This window comes from Ammospiza nelsoni, chromosome W, assembly GCF_027579445.1.
Source record: "Ammospiza nelsoni isolate bAmmNel1 chromosome W, bAmmNel1.pri, whole genome shotgun sequence".
NCBI lineage: Eukaryota > Metazoa > Chordata > Aves > Passeriformes > Passerellidae > Ammospiza > Ammospiza nelsoni.
In genome coordinates, this window is record NC_080668.1 from 14,849,752 (window position 1) to 14,871,899 (window position 22,148).

Sequence of the window (22,148 nt, forward strand, 5' to 3'; positions counted from 1 at the left end):
GCATCCTCTTACTCAAAAGAGAGGATATAGAAGGTACACACCATGGGGTACCTTGTGGTTTTGCCTGTGGGACCACAGAGAGGGCATGAGGAAGTAGAATGGAAAACCTACCTCAATCCTAGAGGCACAGGTAGAGGAATTGCAGGGAAAAACAATCACAAAAGAGGGTTCTTGCAGGAAAGCTGCTGCTTCAAGCTACAGTGGGCAGTTTCTCAGGCAGAATGGAAGGACTGATCTTACTCCCGATCCTACAGAAGAAAATTCCAATCCATTTCTACAAGAAGTAAGTAGAGAATCCTATGATCAGAACTAGAGGGGCCCTGCCTCCAGCCAGGTGGAAGAGAAGGAAAACTGGGTTTACTGGACTTGTAGATGCAATGGCCCAGCACATCAGACCCACAGGGGTACAAGACTGTAGTACATACCAGTGCACAGTGTATCCTAATGAAATCAAGCTATAGAGGGGCAGAACCCATTTGCATTTCTGGAGTGACAGAGGGATCATAACATCTGACTGTATTGGAGGCTGAAATCATCCTGACTGGGAATGAATGGCAAAAGCAGCCCACTGTGACCAGCCCAGTGGCTCTCTGCATCCTTAGCATAGATTACCTCAGGAGAGGGTATTTCAAGGATCTAAAAGGGTACCAGTGGGCTTTTGGTATAGATGCCCTGGAGACAGAGGAAAGTTATCAGCTGTCTACCCTGCCCAGTCTCTCTGAGAACTTTTTAGTGGTGGGGTTACTGAAGGTTGAAGAACAGCAGGTGCAGATCGCTACCACAACAGTGAACTAGCAGTAATATTGCAATAACTGACACCCTGATTCCAACCCATAAGCTGATTTCTTAACTGGAGAGCCAAAGAGTGATGAGCAGGACCCACTCACCCTTTATTAGCCCCATTTAGCCAGTGCAAAAGTCTAATGGAGAATGAAGACTGACAGTGGATATTCGTGGCCTGAACAATGTCACACAATCACTGAGTGCTGCCATGCTGGACATGCTGGAACTTCAGTAAGAGCTGGAGTCAAAGGCAGCCAAGTGGTGTCTCAACTGATATCACCAGTGGGTTTTTCTCAATCCCTCTGGCAGCAGAATGCAAGCCACAGTTTGCTTCCAGTACACCTGTAACCAACTGCCCAGGGGTGGAAACAGCAATACCATCTGCCATGGACTGATCCAGACTGCACTGGAAAAGGATGAAGCTCCAGAACTCCTGTAATACATTGATGAAGTCATTGTGTGGGGAAATACAGTAGAAGTTTTTGAGACAGGTAAAAAAATAGTCCAAATCCTTCTGAAAGACTATTCTGCTATAAAACAAAGTAAGGTCAAGGGACCTGCCCAAGAGATACAGGTTTTAGGAATAAAATAGCAAGATGGGCATTGCCAGATACCAGTAGATGTGCTCAACAAAATAACAGTAATGTCTCCACCAACTCACAAGAAAGAAACACAAGCTTTCTTAGGCATTGCGAGATTTTGGAGAATGTATATTCCAAATTATAATAAGATTTCTCTATCAAGGGACCAGGAAGAAGAATTATTTCCAATGGGGCCCTGAGCAACAAAAAACCTTTGAGCAAATCAAACAGGAGACAGTTCATGCTGTAGTCTCTCAGGGCAGTCAGAACAGGGAAAGATGTAAAAAAAATGTGCTCTACACCACAGCTGGAGAGAATGAGCCTTACTGGAGCCATTGGCAGAAAGCACTGGGGAGACTCAAGGTTGACCCCTGGGATTTTAGAGTTGGAGATGCAGAGGATCTGAAGACCACTGTGTTGGTTTTGCTTGGCCTGGTTTTTGGTAGCGGGAGGGCCATAGAGATGGCTTCTGTGAAAAGCTGCTGGAAGCTTCCACTATGTCCAGCAGAGTAAATCCCTGATGGCTCTGAAGATGGATGAGCCACTGGCCAAAGCTGGGCCAATTAGAGAGGTTGGTAATGGCTCTGTGATAACATATTTAAGAAGAAAGCCAAAACAAAGTGGGCACAATAGTTTTTTTCTTCTAGTCAGAGAAGAGGAGGAGGTGAGAACATGCGAGGGAAAACAGCATGGAGATTCCAAGGTCAGTGAAAAAGGAGGGGGAGGAGGTGCTCCAGGCACCGGAGCGGAGATTCCTCTGCAGGCCGTGGTGAAGACCATGGTGAAGCAGGCTGTCCCCCTGCAGCCCATGGGTCCACAGGGGATGCAGAGATCCACCCATAGCCCATGGAGGAGGCGCCCATGCTGGAGCGGGTAGATGTCTGGAGGAGGCTGTGATCCAGTGGAAGACCTGGTGGAGAGAGGGGGCCCCTGCTTCCAAGCTGGAGCAGCCTGTCCTTGGAGGACTACACCCTGTGGAAGAGTGCCCCATGTCGCAGCAGTTTTGGGAGGACTGTCTGCCCGCAGGGGACAATTTATGTTGCAGTAGGTGCGGTACGGCTGCTATTCAGGATAGTGGGCTCACGCTGAAGAAGGTTGTTGCCCTGTTCTAAGTTCTTCTAAGCCTTCTGATGTTTACATTCTTGTAATGAACTTTCTCACGCAATTTTCTGTAAATAATTATTGGTTTACATTCTTTTCTGGAGGAGGAGAAATTTGATGGACTTGGTTTGTCCAGTGTCATTGGAGAGGTTGCACTTGCATCCTCCAATCCACTGTCATTTTTGAAAAGTCTATAAATGTTGGAGTCAGAAAATAAACTTCCCTTCTGTAATATATGTTATGAAATAATTCATGCTTCAAGAGAGAATGTATTTTATAAGACTGTAAAATCCAAACGAGTCCACAAACAGCCCAGAGACAGATAGATACTTCGGAATGTTGAAATTCCTGAAGGCAGCAGAACAGCACCCCCCCCCCCCCCCATTTACCCATGAATAGATGTATAGATGTGGCCAACGCGATGATCGTCATCCTCCAGAGTAATCAGGAGACACTCAAGAGTGATCATCGCTCAACTGATACCATTGATCGAGATGATCGAAATAACAGAAGTCACCAGAAAGATACACCGGAATACCCGACTTCCACTGACACGATCAATGCCTGTCACTACTCAGGAAATCGTGATTGTCCAGCCCTGCACAGTGAAAGAAACTCTCATGCATATGCAGGATTACAAAAGAAATCGGGGCGCCTCTGCCTCAGGCATAAAAAACTGTATAAAACAGCCCCGCTGGAAATGGCATTTGTGAACAGAGGGAGGTCCGGTGCAATAGATGTCATACCTATGCTCACCCAGTACCGATCCCGGGATCGATGCTGTCTCTTTGACTGCGGGTTTTTGAGGACGGTATTTTGGTTGTGGAAAACAAAATATTTCGTAATTTGATAATTTGGCTTTTCGATGGATCATTTATAAGACTTATGAACAAAAATTCAGTTGATTTTTTTCTGTGAGAAAAAAAAGATACCACTACTGCTGGGCTGCTGCCTGTGTTATGGTAATTACGCGTCGTTGTCGTTAATGGTTGTTTTTGTATTAGTAAAAGCCCTGGCTAGGGCAAGGTAATGGCCCTTCTCTGAGACAGTGAAGGGTGGGGACCTTCCCAAACAGTGAGGAGAAGAGACCTAGAGGGGAGGGGTTATGCAAAGTGACTCCAAGACCAGCATTCTTTGTGGGACCCCCGACTCCAAACCCACGGAGAAAACCCCAAAAACAACGAGCCAAATAAGAGTTGAGAGACTGGAGTGATGTCTGGACGTGAGGAGCTGAGTGCTGAGCCTGCAGAGATGCGGAACACCTTCGGAGCCTCTCGCCCTGACCAAGGGAGTAATCCCCGGAGATGAGGGCCTGCTAAGACAGCCAGCAAAAGCAGGAAGACCTGTCGGGGTCCACCGCGCCCTAAAGGCTCCCACGAGGACGTGATCCCCCAGCTCTGCCCCTAGTGGACAGAGCTGTGCTTATCCTCCTCCTCTGAGTCGCCCTGGGAGAGACGACGGATGCTGCAGACCCGTCGAGCCGCCAAATCCTGAGCTGATCACTTTTAATAAAGGCATTAAAAAGGAGAAGAAGTCTCCTGGCCCTGTTTATTTCAAGACTTTTTTTTACCTTGGAGGTTCCAGCATGCGTGTCGTTTTATTTCATGTCCTATAGCGACAGAAGGTCACGGAGAACTGTCTCCAGTGGGAGGGACCCCATGGCCTTACAGAGGAAGGACTCCTCTCAGAGCAGTGGAAGAAAATCTTCAGGTGACGAACTGACCAAAACCCCTATGCCCTGTCTCCCTGCACTGTTGGTAGGAAGGAGGGAGGGGCTGGAGGGAAAAGGTGTTTTAAGGGCTCATTTTACTTCTCATTATCCTCCTCTGATTTTGTTAGTAATAAATTCACTTTGCAAGTTTAAGTTGAGCCTGTTTTTCCCTTGAATTGTTTTCTCCGGGTCCTTATCTCAATTCATGAACCCTTCATTAAATTTTCTCTCCTTTGCCCAGATGTGGCAGGGGAGGGTGAACAAGTGACTTTCATGGGTGCCTGTGTCAAACCACGACAGATCCCCATCCAATTACTCTGCTGATGCTGTTTGGGTTTTACCCTTTTTTTTTATATGTTTTCTGTATTCTTCACAGATATATTTGTAGCCTATTGTATTAGTGACTTGTTTTCCCAGTACTTTCCTATGGCCTTTCCCTAAGCAGAAAGACAAAACAAATTCCAGAGCTCCAAGCCCCAGGGGGGACAAGGCCCCATTGATATCTTGGTTCTTCCTGGGAATCAAGGCCAAGAACAACTCTCAGAGATACATTTTCATGAACAAAGTACAGCTAGTGCTGAGGGGGGAACTCCAGAGAAGAGGCTTAACCTGGGGGGAAACTGAATCACCACTTTGTTGTATTCATATTGTTATTATCATATTTTTAGAGTCCCATACCTTCTGAGTGGTTTTCTCACCAGCAGCTCTTCACAGCATGTCAAAGGAAGGGGACCAGGACACCAGATGGTTCATCACAGGTCCAGTTTATTGAAGAAAGCATCAAACACTTATACAGCAAATAATAAGCTTATGAATATTCTGTAAGCCAAGCAATCTATTGGTTAAACTATACCATTAACTCTTCCTCATTCTTTTGGGCCTATGTTCTCTACTTCTCACATCTCGCTGTCCATTTCTTTATCATACTCAGCTAGGCCCAAGGACACATTATCTTGCAGGTGCAGGATTTGGAATTAGCCACGGCTTTGTACTTTTCCAGCCTCTAGTCAGCTAAATTCCCAACAACAGCAGTGTTGCTCCTGCTTCTTCATCAGGGCTCCTCCAAGGCTCTCCCTGACCGCCCCACCCCCTTTTATCCCAGCTACCTCCATGGGCTACAGCTGCCGCCCAATTAAGGACATCACAGCTGCAGCCCATTTACAATAACTAGAATCGGGGCAGGGTCACTTATACAATACAGAGATCTTTTACTGCAATACATATATTTACTCAGGCCCCTATACCACTTGCCCTCCTAATTGGTGCTTTTTATCAATTATGCTAATTTCCTAAAACGTATAAATAGGTACTCACCCCTGGGAGGGGTGGGCTTTTGTGGACATCTTTCCATAACTGCCTCTGAAGGCCTTCAAATAAAGATCCCCTTTTATATTTCCCCCTTACTAAAATTATCTTGAGTTTCATTTCCAGGTTGGGAAAAAGGCAACACTGCAGCTATGCCCTGTTCAAACTGCTTACAGTCAAGTTAGAAACTGCCCTGCTTCATTAACTAAGGAACTTCCTTAATCAGCTTGCTAAAAGTAAAGACTGTAGCAAGGAATCAAGTATCTATAAACCAGAGTGTGAACTGGAAAATCCATACTTAATTTATATACAATACTGCGATCAGAACAGTTTGCCAGGCTCTTTCATCAAGTATAATTCCATTTTATGACCTGCCTTTTGGAGACAACAGTTTGGGGGAGGGGAGAAACAGGAACCCAACAAAGTTACCAATTAATTAAATATAAGCGCCTTTCCCATGCATCTTTAACTGAAAGCATTGACTTTATACAGCAAAATTAAACCCTAGCCCTACTAAATGTCGTTTCAAGGCAGCACTTAGACTCTTGTGTCCTCTGTTGCTGCCCCTGCATACAGAAGAGCAGATGAACAGGCAGCCCTATGTTTTAGTTGATCATACAAATCAACCAAACAAAGGGTGTCACCTTGAGCTACAGCATTTTTTATAATGCAAGCAGGATGGACATAGATTTACAAAACATAAAGAACATGCATGAAAAAGACTGCTTAGTCCTCATACAGGAAGTACTTTACATGCTCTGTGTCCCAGCTCTCACATACAGCTCTCAGAAATCACAGGCACATTCTTGTAATTCATATTACCATTTGAAAGAAACCCAAGAATAACACATTGCCCTGCTAAAAATTGAGTCACTAAGAGAAAATCAACTGTGATGAAGTTTCACAATTGGCTTAAGCCAATCTTTGAGAATCCACTTGCCTCTTCATCCACCCAAACAGTTTCATGACAGCAACTAGCCCTCAGATAGCTACAAGATCAGCTGCATATCTGTCTCAGTAAAACTAACCCTACAAGAAAGTCCATCTGCACAAAGCAGGAAGCTGATCCAGCTGATTCCCCAGCCATACACACATTGGTGCCAGCAAGAACTAGCATGTGGGAACATCCTATTCTGCAAAAGTACAACTTCAGACAAAAATTTCACCCTCAGCCAAGCTGGAAAATGATGTTATTGTTTTCCTTCAGATTTGCTTTTTGCTAACAGAAACAAGACAACGCTTACAGTGTCATTATATCAATACCCCCACTGGTCACACTGAGTAGCACTTTTTGATTTTTCCTAGTCTTTACTTTTATTTAGATTATAAATGTAATATATGGTAGGGATAATTCATGCTAATAATGTATAAAATTTTGTGAAATCCAAACCATGTCTTTTGACCACCTCGGCTGGGAGCAGCTGTCTTATTCAGATTCAACTAGTTCCCAGAAGCACGTTGAGATAACAATCGACACCTTAATGTAAGAATAGAGGCTCCCAGGAGGATGATCGATGATGATCGTTGGTTTCCCGAGTTGTTGGGAGCCAGTGGAAAGCGATTATCGCCTTGCCGATTGCATCTATCAAGATAGTCAGCGACTCCACCCTGATACATCTGAATACATGGCTTCCCGGAGCCTATTGTCACTGAATATACACCTGGACCTGGCTTTTGTCCAGCTCTGCACATGGAAAAAAACAGCTATGCATGTGAAGAGATACAAAGGAAATTTGGTCATCTTTGCCTCGGGCAAAATAAACTGTATAAAACCTCGCTGCAAGAGGCAGCATTTGTGAACCGAGGGGGAGACTGACACTCTGGAGGTCAGATCCAGGTTCACCTGGTGTCGACCCCGGGCTCGATGCTGTCTCTTTGGCTGTGGTGGTTTCGAAGACCAAACTTTGGTCTCACAGACAAATTAATAAATCTTTGCTAAATTTTTGATAATTTTGGCTCACAATTTGATCATTTATAACAATAAATACCTCTTTTTTCTACGTTAACAGAATGATTGGCTTCTGTTCTGTGCAGCAATACATATTTACTGATAAAATGCCAAGCCCAAAAGAAACATGGACTCTTTAAACACTAAGATATCAAACGTATGCCTGCTTTCTGGTGGAGATCAGAACGTGCACTGATCTTAGCACAAAACCTACTCACAGGTTGTGCTGTACAGGCAATGCAAGTGGGTAATGGCCTCACATGTTGTACTTGAAAGAGTGCAGAGAAACAATTCATGATATAAAGAAACGTCTGAGAAGTGGGCAGTGGTAAAAGAAGCCAGTGAATTTGATACCAAGAAGGTTAATTCAATTTCTACTGTAACTGTGAGCTTTTAGTAGAAAGACACTGTGACTGTTAACTTTTAGCAGAGAAGACAGTCTGTGGATCTTTAGAAGAGAAGCAAGGAATGCAGAAATTGTTCTCCAAGCAAGGACCTTAGAAGATAAAGAGGAGACATCTGGTTTAAGAATACAGCTACAGCCAAAACAAGGACTGAGTTTGGGAACTTGGGGAGGATTTTTATGGTAATGGGCAAATTATAATATGCATGTAGTGACTGTATATTAGCAACACATTTGTAGAAATCAGGGGGGCATGTTAGGAAGGAGTGATCCTCCATGCCCTTCCAGGCGCATGAATAAATGATGCCCTCTTTAACACAAAAAGCTGGTGTTAAGGAATCTCATTCCGGTTTTCAGACATTTGGTAACAAATTGACTGACTGAACTACATTTCTGGAGACAAGATCACACAATCAGACAATCCATCTTGATGTGAAACTCTGAAGCACTATCTAATGGGCACACACTTTGATATAATTGAATTTGTTCAGTGCCAAAATCACATTTGTCAGTTTTTGTGTCTTGCCCTCCACATTTAATTTCAGGAGGTTGGGAGACAGCACATGTTGGCAGATGACAAAGGATGGAGAAGTGAGAGACTTTGCTTGCTAAAGGGCATCTCTACCACCCACACTATACTTGGCACAGAAACTACCAGATTATGAAGATAGACATGGGTATCACATGCAGTTCACAGAAAACCAAATACTCTTGAGACCGAGGCAATGAACACACATGGAAACTGAAGGCAGAGATTCTATTTCAGACTTAATTCCTGTCAAAAGACTGTTTTGTTTATACAGCTAGGCCTTGCTTCTCAAGACCTACTGCATGAAAGCCTCCTGCTATGTAACTATGAATAATAACAGAACATCTGAAATGAAAAAACAAAACCAAAAAACACTGTCCCTTGCAGGTCAGATCATTGAGTGTGGCTTTCAAAAAAAAATCAACAAAAAAACCCCAAAAAACCAAAACTTTAGGCAAAGAAATAATCACACCTAGTTATATACTTTGAGATTTTAGAGCTGCTTGATCTATACATTCTCTACAATGCTCAATTCATTTTTGTGGCACTAATGAACCTGCAAAGAACAGGTTTGGGATTTTGCACTTAGTCAATTAGAATTTCATATATGACATTGAAACCTCAGCCAATGAAGTTGGGCCACTAACTCCAGCAGAGAGAGCATTACCTAAGGAGCATGATGTCCTCCATTTATTAATCACATACTACATTATTTTAATATTTTCCTATAAAGGGATGCTTTGGAAATATGAAATCTGAAACATGACAGTGTGGCCATAGTGCTCTTCACAGAGAGCAGCAGGCACAACTTTCCCAGGATTTTTCCCGGGGAAGGCTGTGAGAAAGCTCAGAGAAAAACAATTCTTATCTTAATCTCTGCACCTGTTGTTGTGCACATGTGGAATGTGTTATGGAGATTGTTTACCAAAAGGAAGCTTCTTAATCCGACTCTGGTGATGGTGGTTTTGATTGATTAACCAATTAGGTCAAAGCTGTGTTGTGACTGTTTGTAAGGGTCACGGGTTTCTCTTTAGTATAGTAGTAGTATAGTATTAGTGTAGTATGTAGTATAGTATAGTATAGTATAGTATAGTATAGTATAGTATAGTATAGTATAGTATAGTATAGCTTAGCTTAATAAAGCATTTGTTCAGCCTTCTGCAATCACGGAGTCAAGGCTCTTTATTCCCCGTGTTGAGGATGCCCTGCCACAATAACAGAGTCCGAACAGATTTCCAATTTTGCTAAAGCATGTAAAGATACATCAGCAAGGGAAGTTATTTAAACACTAAAAACAGATTTAGAGTGGGAAAAAAAATTACAAACTGGAAAAGCAGAAGAATATTCCTGAAGATCTAATTTTTTTTTTTTCTTTTTCAGTTTGGAACATTTCTAGCTACTTTGAAGAATATCTGGAGTTTAACCATAGTTTTTAGTTTTGTAGCAACTTTTTGAAGTCACAGAATCATTAGGGATGGAAGGAACTTCTGGAGATCATCCAGTCCAACCCCCTGCTAAGGCACAGCCACCCAGAGCAGGTGACACAGGAACATGTCCAGGTGGGTCTTGAATGTCTCCAGAGGGGGAGACTTTGTGACCTCCCTGGGCAGCCTGTTCCAGTGCTCTGCAACCCTCAACATAAAGAAGTTCTTCCTCATGTTGAGGTAAAACTTTTTGTGTTGTAGTTTATGGCCATTGCTCCTCATCCTGTTACTGGGCATCACTGAAAAGAGTCTGGCACCATCCTCTTGGCACCTGCCTTTGAGATATTTATATGCATTAATTGAGATCTCCTCTCGGTCTTCTCTTCTCTAGACTAAACAGGCCCAGCTCCCACAGTCTCTCCTCATAAGAGAGATGCTCCAGACCCAAGTCAGAAGCACAGAACCATACATAAAACCAAATGGTAAAAGACTGAGCACAATAAAAATAGAGTCTTACTAGCAAGTTTTTCCAGGCATGTTAGCTACCATTTAGCAAAGCTAACATCATTCATTAACTTTACATTTGCAGGACAGGAAGAAAGATCAAACCCTACTGTTGCTTGCCATGCTGCAAAGAGATGTAAATCGCTCTATGTGGATTAGACAGATCCTGCATGAGATATAGGCCTCATGTTCAGGTTTCAGACCATACGCATAGTGCCATGTTTTCAGATGAGAATGGGTGATCATTAAGCATTACCTTTATTCAAAATTAATTGTGCACAAATTGGAATCCACACCTAATTATTTCCTAATATATTCCTTGGCTATCTACATACTTCAGTTATGGTGTCATTTGGGGGTAGAATAATTAACAGCAAGAAGCAAAAGGTAGGTGGCACTTACTGTGTTGCATTTTGTCCCACACACCACTTGCCGATGGTTCAGCCACTGGGAGGCAAATACTTTATTAAGGATTCCAAGGTGAAATTCTCTCTCCTTCAAGAGGCTGGGAAGCTGCTGGGCTGCATATCCATGCAACAAGCGGTGATAGCTGGACTCATTCTGCATCCTGACCTCTCTACCTTTCAGGTAGTACACCACAGACCTTTTCACCCGGTGGAGTCTTTTCCTTTTGTGAACCGAGTGATCCCACCCATACTGTGGAAAAGAAGCATTAAACTTAGATAAAGCGACTAGAACAAACTTAAGACACAAGCCATCTAAATTCAAATATATTCTCAGCAAAATACTAAAGCCTTCCAAACTACCCATATAATACCATACACGAAGATTAACTCATAAATTGTGATTAAGCCTTCAGCAACATAAAATCAAGCATAAATATTTGCTAAAGAAGTAACACTGCCATAATACTGAAAACAATCCACCCCGGCTCGGCACCGTTGGGACACCAAAAGCTTATAGAAACAAGAGGAAGCCAAGAAGCACTTTAAACGGAAAAGCCCCGACAGCCTCCTGGCGTGAGCTCGGCAGGTTTAGAGGTGACACCGCGGGGGCCATCTGATACTGACCGCGCCGTTCATCGGCCTCATCCGGCCCGGCCTAGGGTGGCCTCGCAGTAACGCTCAGCTCTGGGGCGGCGGGGACTCGGCGGTTACGGGCCGAACAGAGAGCTCCCGGAGCTACCGGGGCAGAGAGCAGCGATGGGGGGAGGCTGCCCGCTGTATCGCACCGACAGCCACCGTGGCCGGGACTACTCCTTCCCACCATCTCCCCCCGAGGACACCTTCCCAAGGCACCGAAAGACCCCGCCCTTTGCCCCTACCTCAACCGGGCACCGGGACACGGCGACCCCCAGTCAGGGTCACCCCAGGCACCGCCATATAGGCTTCTGCCCTCATACACCCATTCCCGCCCCCCAGCCTACCTGCTCCCCCTGGAGCCCCCCGGCGGCAGCCGTCCCCGCTTTCCGCTTCCTGCTAACTGTTTTCCGGGCCATAGGAGAAGAAGAAGGAGGAGGAGGAGGAGAAGAAGAAGAAGAAGAAGAAGAAGAAGAAGTCGAGAGCCCAACCTGGGCACCACATGGAGCAAGAGGAGGAGGGGGCCACCGGGGTACGGGGCAAATAAGTGCCGGGAGCCAGGCCCGGTCACTCTCTTCGTCACAAACCGTCCCGACTGCGTTTCACGACATTTTCTCCGAGATGTTTTTACGACAGTCACACCGTGCCTCTGCGACGGCTGTCCCACCCCTCCCGAGTCTCGTTTCCTAGCAACCGTAGGAAGGATAGCGGCGAGCTTGCCCACCCTCTGTGGCTGCCAGGCAGCGTGGCCCCGTCGGGGGCGGGGCGGCGCCCACAGCGGAGCTCGGAGCGAAGCTTCCCAGCTTCGCCACTTGTCCGTTCCCCGCTGCCCTGCACGAATCGGTGGCTCTCGCTGGCGGCCTCCCCGGGCCCCGTCAATTTAAGCATAGGAGAGGCCCTGTATAATAAACACTGTTTCTAGCTACTGTGTCGCAGATTAATTCTACCCCAGCCCAAACCAGCACAGTGATCTTTTACTGAAACAGCCTGTGAGCATATTCCTGTTGATTGTAACATGCACAATCTGAAGTTCTACATATCTCCTGTGGGAAAATCTGACCACAGTGATCGGGAAGATGTGTGCCAATGTCTTTACAAACAATTCTGTGGGTGAAGGTGTGGGTGTTAACGTCTTTGAAATGGGTCTTTAAGTCTCTACTAACTTAGGGCAGCAGGTTTGTTACAGGGCCCAGAGAGCTTGGCTCCTGAAACAGACAAGTGGGGTCTACACAAGGCTGAACTTCTGAACTTTGGGGTAAAACAGTAGGTTCAAGGGGGGATATGCGGTAGGTGGTTCGGGAAGGCTCTACTGATTTGCAGAAAGAAAAAATCTAACTCCACGACTTTGTAAAAGTTGTAAAGCCGGTATGTTTATTACAGTGCTGGACGGAACTGGGGATCGTTGTTCCCCCTAAAGGACATGAACACCCCTGAGAACTCCCAATCCTTTTTTATGTCCCTTACTCTGATTCATATGCATAGAATTTCACAATAGGTTTATACATATTCATTTTACTGATTTCACGTTACACTTGCAGCTAGTTTTTTTTTTCAGAAAGTACAGAAAGAACTCCTGGGTCATCCTGCCCAGTCTCCTGCAGCCTCAGCCCTGGTCTCCGTCTGTTTCAAAGTTCATGGGGTCCCCCTCTTATCTCAGTCCTTCGGCTGAAGCAGTTTTTCAAGCATAATTTTTTTGCGAGAACAGGCAGTCTTGAACGCAGACCAAACAGCTATGATACAGACTTAATAATTCAAAGAGGCACATTTCACCTAAATCTGAAATGGATTTCTACTCTGAAAAATTTCCACTCTGCTTCAGTACCTTCCTAGTACCTCAGCCAGTTGGGAAAGGAAGAGGGGGCAACATGCAGCCAGGAATTTAGGATAAAAGGAGGCTGTGCCCACCAAAACCCGGAGAGAGAAAACCCCACGGGCATGTGAAAATCTAAAAAGTTTAATAAAGGACAATTGGAGACAAGGACCACAGAGCAAAGGGTATTAGGTTGGCTGAGTGCATCTTGGCACTTAGCCAAGACCACACCTGCTAGCTTGGAAACACCCTTTATATATTCTAATTTCTAATTACATCAGCCTGTTACATATTCATAGACCCTTATGCATAGTAAACTTTTTCCCCAAACTAGTTTACATGTTCCAAGAACTGTTCAGCATGACTCCTCCTTGGGTCTGCCCTTTTAGAGCATGCATATTCCTTGGTTGGGGTTTTTAGTCCCTTCTTATCATCTCCAGTTTTTGGGCCTTGGTCCACACTGTCTTCAGACAGTGAGTGCTGATAGTTGGCATATCTGTAGCAGGTGTCTTCTTCATATGTTCATTGGATGTTATCCCATCCAAGCAGTCATTTTAACACAAGCATACTTATATCAGCTATTTCATTAAGCTTAATTAACAACAGAAATAAAAAATAGATCTTTATAACAAAGTTACTTTAACACCACACACATAGAATCCATTTTAATATTTGCAAAAAGCAAATTTGCAAATATTTGCAAATATTATAACTTGTATCTATAACAGGCATGTGCTCCAGTGGACTCTCTCTCTTTATTCAAATAAAGTTGCAAGACTCCTCTGTCTCCTTTATGGACACTGGCTTTTCATAGCATGATTTTCCATACAACAATCATAAAACACCTCCTCCTCCCCTTCCACAGCTAGACCAGAGGAAATAATGCCTGGCACTGGCTTCACTTTGCAAAACTTCATCCCAGGTTTTCCTTAAAGAGACCCTTTTAAGTAGTTTGGCTTTATCATCTGGCTTCGCTGAGTGAATACAAGAGCCCAGTGCACAATGAGGTGCTTAGTCAAACTTTGAGGTACTCTTCTCCACCAAGAAACTCCCTTATTATAGGGGAAATAAAGGGCATACAAATATTTGTATGATTATGCTGCCTTAAAACTGATGTGGATGGATGTGTGCTTTTCCTTATGTTCACATGGATCATTAACTTTTTCCTATGCTTATAGAGGCAAAAATTAAGAGTAACCCAAACCAAATGATCACCAATGAGCAACACTGTGGAGAAAAGAAAAACAGGGAAATAAAGTGTGATGTACAGGCAGACTGAAAAGCAAGCCAGCTCCTGACCACCTGAAACCCTCTGGTGTCTCAAGTCACACAAAATCAGTAAACATACTATTTTCCTGAAAAATATGGCATTTCTTTTATGCCTTTTTTTGGTGTCTTTTCACTTAACAAAAGTCAAAGACAAGGGTGCTGCAAAAAGTCAAATTGAAAAAAAAAAAAAAAAACAACCTAGAAAAGAACCTATCAGGCTTTCTAGCTTTTCTAGCTTTCCCTGAGGATAAACCACGTAAGGGATAATAGTCTTTAGCTGTTTTCAGTCGTGATTTACCATGATTAGTGCTCCTCTCTACATCCTCCCTCGCACACATAACTACCGCCTCCATTTTGAACAAAAAACCTTAATTTTGTACCAAGGCCCTCTCAAAAGACTGAACACCTGCTGCCAAAGCTGCTCTTGGGGGAAAGTGCTATGCTCCAGGGCATCCAGCAGGAGTGCCTCTTCAGCTCTGCCGGGCGGGCATGCAGCCCCTCGTGACGGGACCAAGGGCAGGTGTCGAGGCAGCCATTTCTGCTTAAGAAAGAGGCTGAGACGCATGGAGCAAAATGTCCCCTTAGGGCCCGGCTCGCCACCTTCATCCATCCTGGAGGAGTCTGTCGCTGTGCCCAGCTAGGAGAGGGACAGGAAGTGCTAGAGGAACGCCCGGACAGGGCCAGGGCCGGAAACAGACAGAAACAGACACAAAAACCTCCACACCGCTCTAGGCAGAAGGAAATAAAAGTAACCTCGTCCCACCCCTCTTCCGCTGAGGTGATGTCACCGTGAGCACCTCCTGATTGGCTGGGAAGGAGTAGGTGACCTCGTGGTGTGACGTCAGCGTGTCGTTGAGGAGGCGAGGTGGAGGGTAGGTAGACAACATGGCCTCTCCTGGTTGAGGGGTTGGGGGTGGTGATGCGGTGCGCGTTTCGTACTGGCGGGTGGTGGGCAGTGACCGCAGGGACAGCTGGAACCGCCAGGTGCCGCGCAGGTAACGAGCGGGCCGGTAGGGAATGGAAATGCAGATGCTGGTCTGGGTGAGGGGCGCAGCCGGCCGCTCCTCGGGCCCTCCGTCCCGCTGCCGGGTTAAATGTCGCTACCGCTTCTCCTTGTCCGGGGCGAGGGGCCATCCGCGACCCCACCGTGATTTAGCTGATGTGACGTGCAGGCGGGGCGGCTGCGGGGCCGTTGGCCTCTCAGGACCGGGGTTTGCATGTTTGGGGGCTGCTCCCCTGGCTGTGGAGGGGGGCGAGCCTGTGAGCGCTGCGTTACTGCATGGTCTTGCTCCGCCCTCACGGCCTCTCGGTATTGCTTTTGAAGTTACTCTTTAATGGAAGTGCTGTACTAGCTACGGGGAAGGGAATGAGACTGAGATGGTATGTGTGGTAACAACACCGTTGGACCGATTTCTTCAAGGCCGTGTGCCAGGATGGCGTTACGTTACAGTACCACCAACTGTACTGACTTCAGGTTTTTGTACATGCAGAGCTGTGATTCAAAAGTGTCACTGATACTTTAGATCACCATTGCAATTGGGTGATTTAAACTTTTTAGACTGTCCTAGTTTCAGCTGGGATAAAGTTAATTTTCTTCTCAGTAGCTGGTAGAGTGCTGGGTTTTGGATTCAGTATGGGAATAATGCTGATAGCACACTGATGTTTTGGTTGTTGCTAAGTGGTGCTTACCCTGAGTCAAGGGCTTTTCAGTGTCTCAGGCTCTGCCAGTGGGTGGGTGCACAAGGAGCTGGGAGGGAGCATGGCCAAAACAGCTGACCTGAACTGGCCAAAGGGATATTCCATTCCATAGAATGTCATGCTCATTATATAAACTGAGGGAGTTGGCTGGGAGCTACCAATCGCTTCTCGGGGACTGGCTGGATATGGGTCAGTGGGTGGTAATTGAACCGTGCAGTTTCTCTTGGATTTTATTCCCCTTTCTCTTTTTCTTCATCATTATTATAATACTTGAAACTTCAAAAGGAAAACCAAGGAAATCTTATGTATAAGATATGTGAATGAATAAATGTTAGTTTCTCTTTAGTGAATTAAACTTCAATTTTCAGACTACTGTAAGAGTACACTGATTAGGTGGGAGACTTACCGTATAGTTTATGTTGATGGATTAAAAAATTAATGCTAAAAAATCATCAAAACCACGTGGAAAAGTTCAATCTCCATTGTTTACATGGTGTTTTGCAGTGCCTGGTACTTATCCTAGAGACAAAAATCTCTAACAGAATAGGAGTCGGGTTTCTGAACCAATCCAGCAGACTACATCTAATTCTGTCACACTGGCAGCCATAGCTGTTTTGGCTGGTGCTGGTGGCAAATGTCCTATAATGTCACAGAACTTATCATCTTAGTTATTCTCTTTTTTAATTGTATAAGGTTATGATTTTGTGTTGTTTTCAGAAACTTTAGGGATTGATAATTCAGGACATTCAATATTGTTGTCAATTTCCAGTCTATATCATAAGTTTTTGACATCAACTTGTTCTCGTATTTTACACTTAGTGCTGGGTTAAATATTTTGATAAATTAATCTGTTAGAAATTTAGTTTTACTTATTAGACAAAACTGCTATCCAGCCTTCTCTGGCATTTTGTTTCTAACATAATAACTCCCAGTCTTTTCAATCATAAATTCCAAAGCTTCAGCTGTTGTTTTACAATGATGCCTAAAGGCATGACTATCTATTTAAAATTGATCTGTGCAATTCAGATCAATGTCAGTGTAAAGAAGGTCTAATGGAGCTGTAATTGAAAAGCTCTGAAGGAGGTTTTTAAAAACGATTTTTTGAAGAAAAGGTAAAGAAGGGTGAGCCCACAGTTGTTGTGTGTTAACTACTTAGGTAGGTAATCTTCTCGAGTAAGCAAGTTCATTGCTTCATGCTTTGACCCCATGACTTGGTTTGAATAACCTTGGGTTCTGTGTCCCTAATGACCTTTTGCAGTCAGTATAGTCTTGTATGAGGTCTCCTAAGAGAAACTGAACGTTGGGACTTTTCCCTCGCTTAAATGATCAGATTTATTCCAAATCCTTGCTTGCATAGGGAAGGCATTTTCTTTAATGTGAAGAAATACTGTCTTTCCTGTGGTTGGGAAATTTTGAAAGAACAGCTTTAATGTCCAGACTTGATAACGATGGGGGGGTTTTTTGTGTGTTTTCCCTTTTTTGTAAGGCTACAAGGTCTTTTTGGAATCCTTTAAGCTTGCAATGTACTTGAAACACAGAAGTGTTTAGAAGGGGAAGCAGAATATAATTTCTCTGACATTGGTTTAAATCTTTTCTGGAGGGGAAAGCAGAATTGGTTCAAAATGCCAGTGTTGTGTTAGTAGTGCTACAGTTTTTAACTAACTGAGTTAAAATGGAAATTCTGAGCTTATGTTTTCTCAACTACATTTTGTATCAGAAATTCTTACACCAGAGTAACATTTTAAGTGGGCATATCAGAAGAACATGAGTCCTATACAAGAAGCAGTCAGTTCTTCGGCTGGAAGATGGTCTGAATATACTTAAGCTGCTTAGCTATTAGTAGATGTTTTCATGGAAGCTAGTAAAGAGTTATGAGCTCCTGGTTAGTCTGGTTTATGTTGCTGAAGATCAGCATTCATGATAACTATCTACTAGATTATGTGAAAGATTTGATTTAAGCCCTTTCCTAATGTATATGTTTGTGCTTGCACCATATGGCATATCTAGGCTAGCAGCAGATGAAGTCATGACTGAAATGACTGGTGAAGTTTGTTCCCTGAGTTTGTGAGGTTGGATTTCTAAGAGTATCCATATGAATAATGTTATGGTTTTGGCCTGGCAAAGCCAGAGCCCTCATAAGTACACCTTCTCCCCGGTGTCTGCTGTGAGATGTGACCAGGAATAAGCAAAGCAGGCTCCAACTTAAACATAAAGAAAAGTTTATTAACTAAGCTACACACAAACAATTACTAAACTACACACAAAAGAAGAAAGAAAGAAAAAAAAGAAAACACGAGGAAAATGAAAACCTCACAAAAAACACTCTCCCCCTCCTCCCCCCTAAATTCCCAATACAATACATCCTCCAAAATCACCAGTTCTGGGTCCAACACCACCCTTTAGATTGCTCAAACTTTCAGTTCCTCAAGAGGAGAGGGAGTCCTTCCGTGTGTCGTGGTGGCCTTTTCCATCCTTGTTCCGGTGCTCTCACCACCGAACAGGGATCAGGACTGCTTCCAGGGTTGTCTTTTTAAGGATGCTTTGTCCAGTTCCAGAAAAGCACAGTATCTCACCTTCTCACCTTTGGGACATCTATCCCCCCCATATTTTATATACCCCCTGGGGCCGAGGGGTACCCACACTGAATCTTCTTTGGCACTGGGACATTTCTCCCCCTGGACTCAGTCTCTGTATCACACGGAAACATGGCTCTGTCCATGGCTACACGAAAGAGTCCAGCATAAAATGCCACTCCATCTTCTCCATTCTTTCAACATCTCTCACTCTCTCTCTCTGGTCCAGACCCCCATCACTCGTTCATTTCCTTCGTCCTCCTCCACTCTTATCACTCGTATAGGAAGGGTTAATGTTCTGTAAGGTTTTCATTGTCCAAAAAAGGGTTAAAAACTCCTCCAGGTGGCTGGACTCCTGGCTGCACCCCCCCCATCTCCTCAGCCGGGCTGCCTGCTGCCAGCACATGTTTACTGAGTTTCAAGATAACGACACAGGCTGCACTCTCTCTCTCTCTGTCTGTCTCCAAGGGGGGGGGGGGGAATGGCTGCCCGATGTCTCTTGGGGCTCCTCCACCCTTCCATCCTCCAGGGCCTCCTCACTCCCATCTCTGTCCAGGCCCAGGCCCAGGCCCAGGCCTACCACATGGCTGCCCCTCCCCTGCCCAGCAGCAGCAGCTGGACGGGGGAAGGGAGATCCAACCTCTGTCCCTCGAAGTCCCAAGAGAGCCTCCCAGGGCCGAAGCTCTGCTTTTAACCCCTGGGTGTTCTCGGAGGTGTGTCCTAAAACCCACTGGCTACACCAGGTGCCAATATCAAAATCCAAGCACCCATTGGTTTGACCACAACATCCCAGAATTCCCACTTCTTCCTGGTCAAACCACCACAACCAGTTATGCTAAGTGTTAGCAGCATGCTTAATCTAGACATAGAGATTGTGCTTGTTTAACTTGATTTGTTTCATCAATTCTGAACTCTAAATTAAAACTAGATTCCTAGTTTATAAACACTCTGTAAATTGTTAAAGCATTGTTAAATATTTTACTCATTCAGAGCAGTATTAAGTCTTATGCTAATTAAGTTGAAGTAGCTAAATTTGTTTATAATTACTAAATGCTTTCCATCTGATTATTTTAAGCTCTCAGAACTGGTAAGCATTTGCTATTCAAGACTTAGGATATAGGAAAATAGTAGTTAAAAGCAGTTGCTGTCCTCATCAAATTTAGGACTTGTTTCATTACTGCATTGTTAGATTATTATAGCCCTCACTAGTAGTACGAGTGCTAGATCATATTTTCTTCCTTTTTTTTTCCCTAAAATGTAAGAATTGCACAACATATTTATATTTTCTGGCATGGTTTATCATGCAAATGTCTGTGTTGCTGCCATTGTATTTCAAGGAGGGGGAAATGGTCTAGTTTACCACCCTGTCCTGGTTTCAGTCAGGATAGAGTTCCTTTTTTCTTCTTAGCTGGTACAGTGCTGTGCTTTGGATTCAGTATGGGAATAATACTGATAACACACTGATGTTCTGGCTGTTGCTGAGCAGGGCTTACCCTGAGTCAAGGGCTTTTCAGTGCCTCATGCTCTGTCAGAGTGGAGCTGTGCAAAGAGCTGGAAGGGAGCACAGCTGGGACAGCGGTGGTACCACCTCCGTGATAACATTTAAGATGAAAGAAAAAAAGTGATTGTGCAGTTCTAATTGCAGACAAATAAGAATGGGGTGAGAACATGTGAGAAGAACAACTCTGCAGACACCAAGGTCAGTGGAGAAGGAGGGGCAGGAGCTGCTCCAGGTGCTAGAGCTGAGATTCCTCTGCAGCCCATGGTGAAGACCATGGTGAAGCAGCTGTCCCCCTGCAGCCCATGGAGATACATGGGAATGCAGAGATCCATCTGCAACCCATGGAGGAGACCCACGGCCAGAGCGGGGGGATGCCTGAGAGAGGGCTGTGACCCTGTGGGAGGCCTGTGGAGAGTGTGGCCCATGATAGAGCAGCCTGTCCTTGAAGGATTGTATCCCATGGAAGAGTGACCCATGCTGCAGCAGTTTGGGGAGGACTGTTGCCTGTGGTATGGGCTCATGCTGGAGAAGTTTGTGGAGAACTGTCTCCTGTGGGAGGGACTCCACAGTGGAGCCAAGGAAGGACTCATCTCCCTGAGCAGTGGGAGAAACAATGGGTGATGAAATGACCATAACCCCCATTCCCTGTCTCCCTGTGCTGCTTGGGGAGGAGGTAGAGCTGGGAAGGAGGGAGGGATAGGGAGGAGGTGTTCTTAAAAGTTTATTTTACTTCTCATTATCCTGCCCTGTTTTTGGTAGCAATAAATTCAATTAATATCTCTAATTAGGGCCTTTTTTGCCCATGATGGTATTTAGGGACCTCCTGGTCCCTGCCTCAACTCATGAACCCTTCATTATATTTTCTCTCCCCTGTCCCAGTGTGGAGGGGAGTGGGAGAGCAGCTTTGGTGGGTGCCTGGCATCCAGCAAGGGTTAACCCACTACAAGGATTTACCCAAAGGTTGATTGATGTTCAGGGATGGGCTGTGTATCAGTCAGCGGATAGAGAGCAATTGCGCATCAGTCATTTTTCTTGGGGTTTATCTTTCACTTTCCTCTCCATTTTAATGAATATAATTATAATTTTAAACTTTGTTTCAGTTATTACACTGTTCTTATCTCAACCTATGAGTTTGTTTTTTGTTTCTTTTTCTCATTCCCCTCCCGTTCCCACAAGGGTGGGGTAGAAGTGAGCAAGCAGCTGTGTGGTACTTTTGTTGCCAGTTGGGCTTAAACCATGACACCCATTTCTTGGTGGTGATGTATCTTCTACATTAGTGAAGCTGATCTCGAGGCCAAAACAAGATGTAAACTCTTTTTTCTTTTCTGCTTATCTATTTAGATGATCTTTAAATTGCTTGGGTAGCAGTCAATAGTAGGAACTACACTAAATCCACATCTGTTCTTGGAGTTGTCAGAACCTGTGTTATCTCCTTATATGTTGTGTTTGGAAGTCAGGCCAGCCTTAGATATTAGTTGCAGATTCTTTTCTCTTGTGACAGGGCTCTCTTTTTGGAAAGGGTCCATTTTAACAAAGTCACCCATTTGCTGCAACAGTTAAATGGGAATTTAGAATAGGTGCATCTTCTAGACTCTTGTTCGACACATCAGTCTCTGGCCAAAGAAAAAGCTTGCACTTATCTGCTTTGACCATGAGGCTGTCTATAAGTATATTTTAATTTTCTTATGTTCTTGTCTCTGAAACTTGTAGTTCTAGAGGTTTGTGTGGTATAAAAGCTTCAGCTTCATTGGAAACTTATATGGCTGGCAAGTCATTTGGTGATTGAAAATTGATGCATTAGTGTACTGTGTTTTCTTACCCTTGTAGCATTTTCCCTTATTTTTGGGTGAAATGTATGGCAAATGAACTTATGTCCCAAATATGCCATCAGGATCTTGAAGGAGGAATAGAGCTGTCTATTATCAGTTAAGAGCCTTAAATCCTTAAACAGCCCAAATAGCATGTGCT

General features: G+C 44.4%; 2 protein-coding genes across 6 annotated transcripts in view; one reads left to right on the forward strand and one right to left on the reverse strand.

Annotated features, from left to right (window-relative positions):
- LOC132086179 (DDB1- and CUL4-associated factor 12-like) overlaps positions 1–11,938 on the reverse strand; it is a 50,669-nt gene extending 38,731 nt beyond the window's left edge. For both annotated transcript variants that reach the window (XM_059491651.1, XM_059491650.1), the window contains exons 1-2: positions 11,677–11,938; positions 10,692–10,946 (exon numbers count right to left, since the gene is read on the reverse strand). In XM_059491651.1, coding sequence (XP_059347634.1) covers positions 10,692–10,946; positions 11,677–11,748 — 327 coding nt within the window. In that variant the 5' untranslated portion in view covers positions 11,749–11,938. The remainder of the gene's footprint in view (positions 1–10,691; positions 10,947–11,676) is intronic.
- A 3,167-nt stretch (positions 11,939–15,105) lies between these two features.
- The window catches only part of LOC132086111 (ubiquitin-associated protein 1-like), an 86,955-nt gene continuing 79,912 nt past the window's right edge, over positions 15,106–22,148 (forward strand). For 2 of the 4 annotated variants that reach the window (XM_059491565.1, XM_059491567.1), the window contains exon 1: positions 15,106–15,280. The gene's annotated coding sequence lies outside the window, so the exon portion shown is untranslated. Of the gene's footprint in view, positions 15,281–15,311; positions 15,404–22,148 lie in introns of those variants that run through there. The other 2 variants (XM_059491564.1, XM_059491566.1) reach the window with 1 other exon arrangement.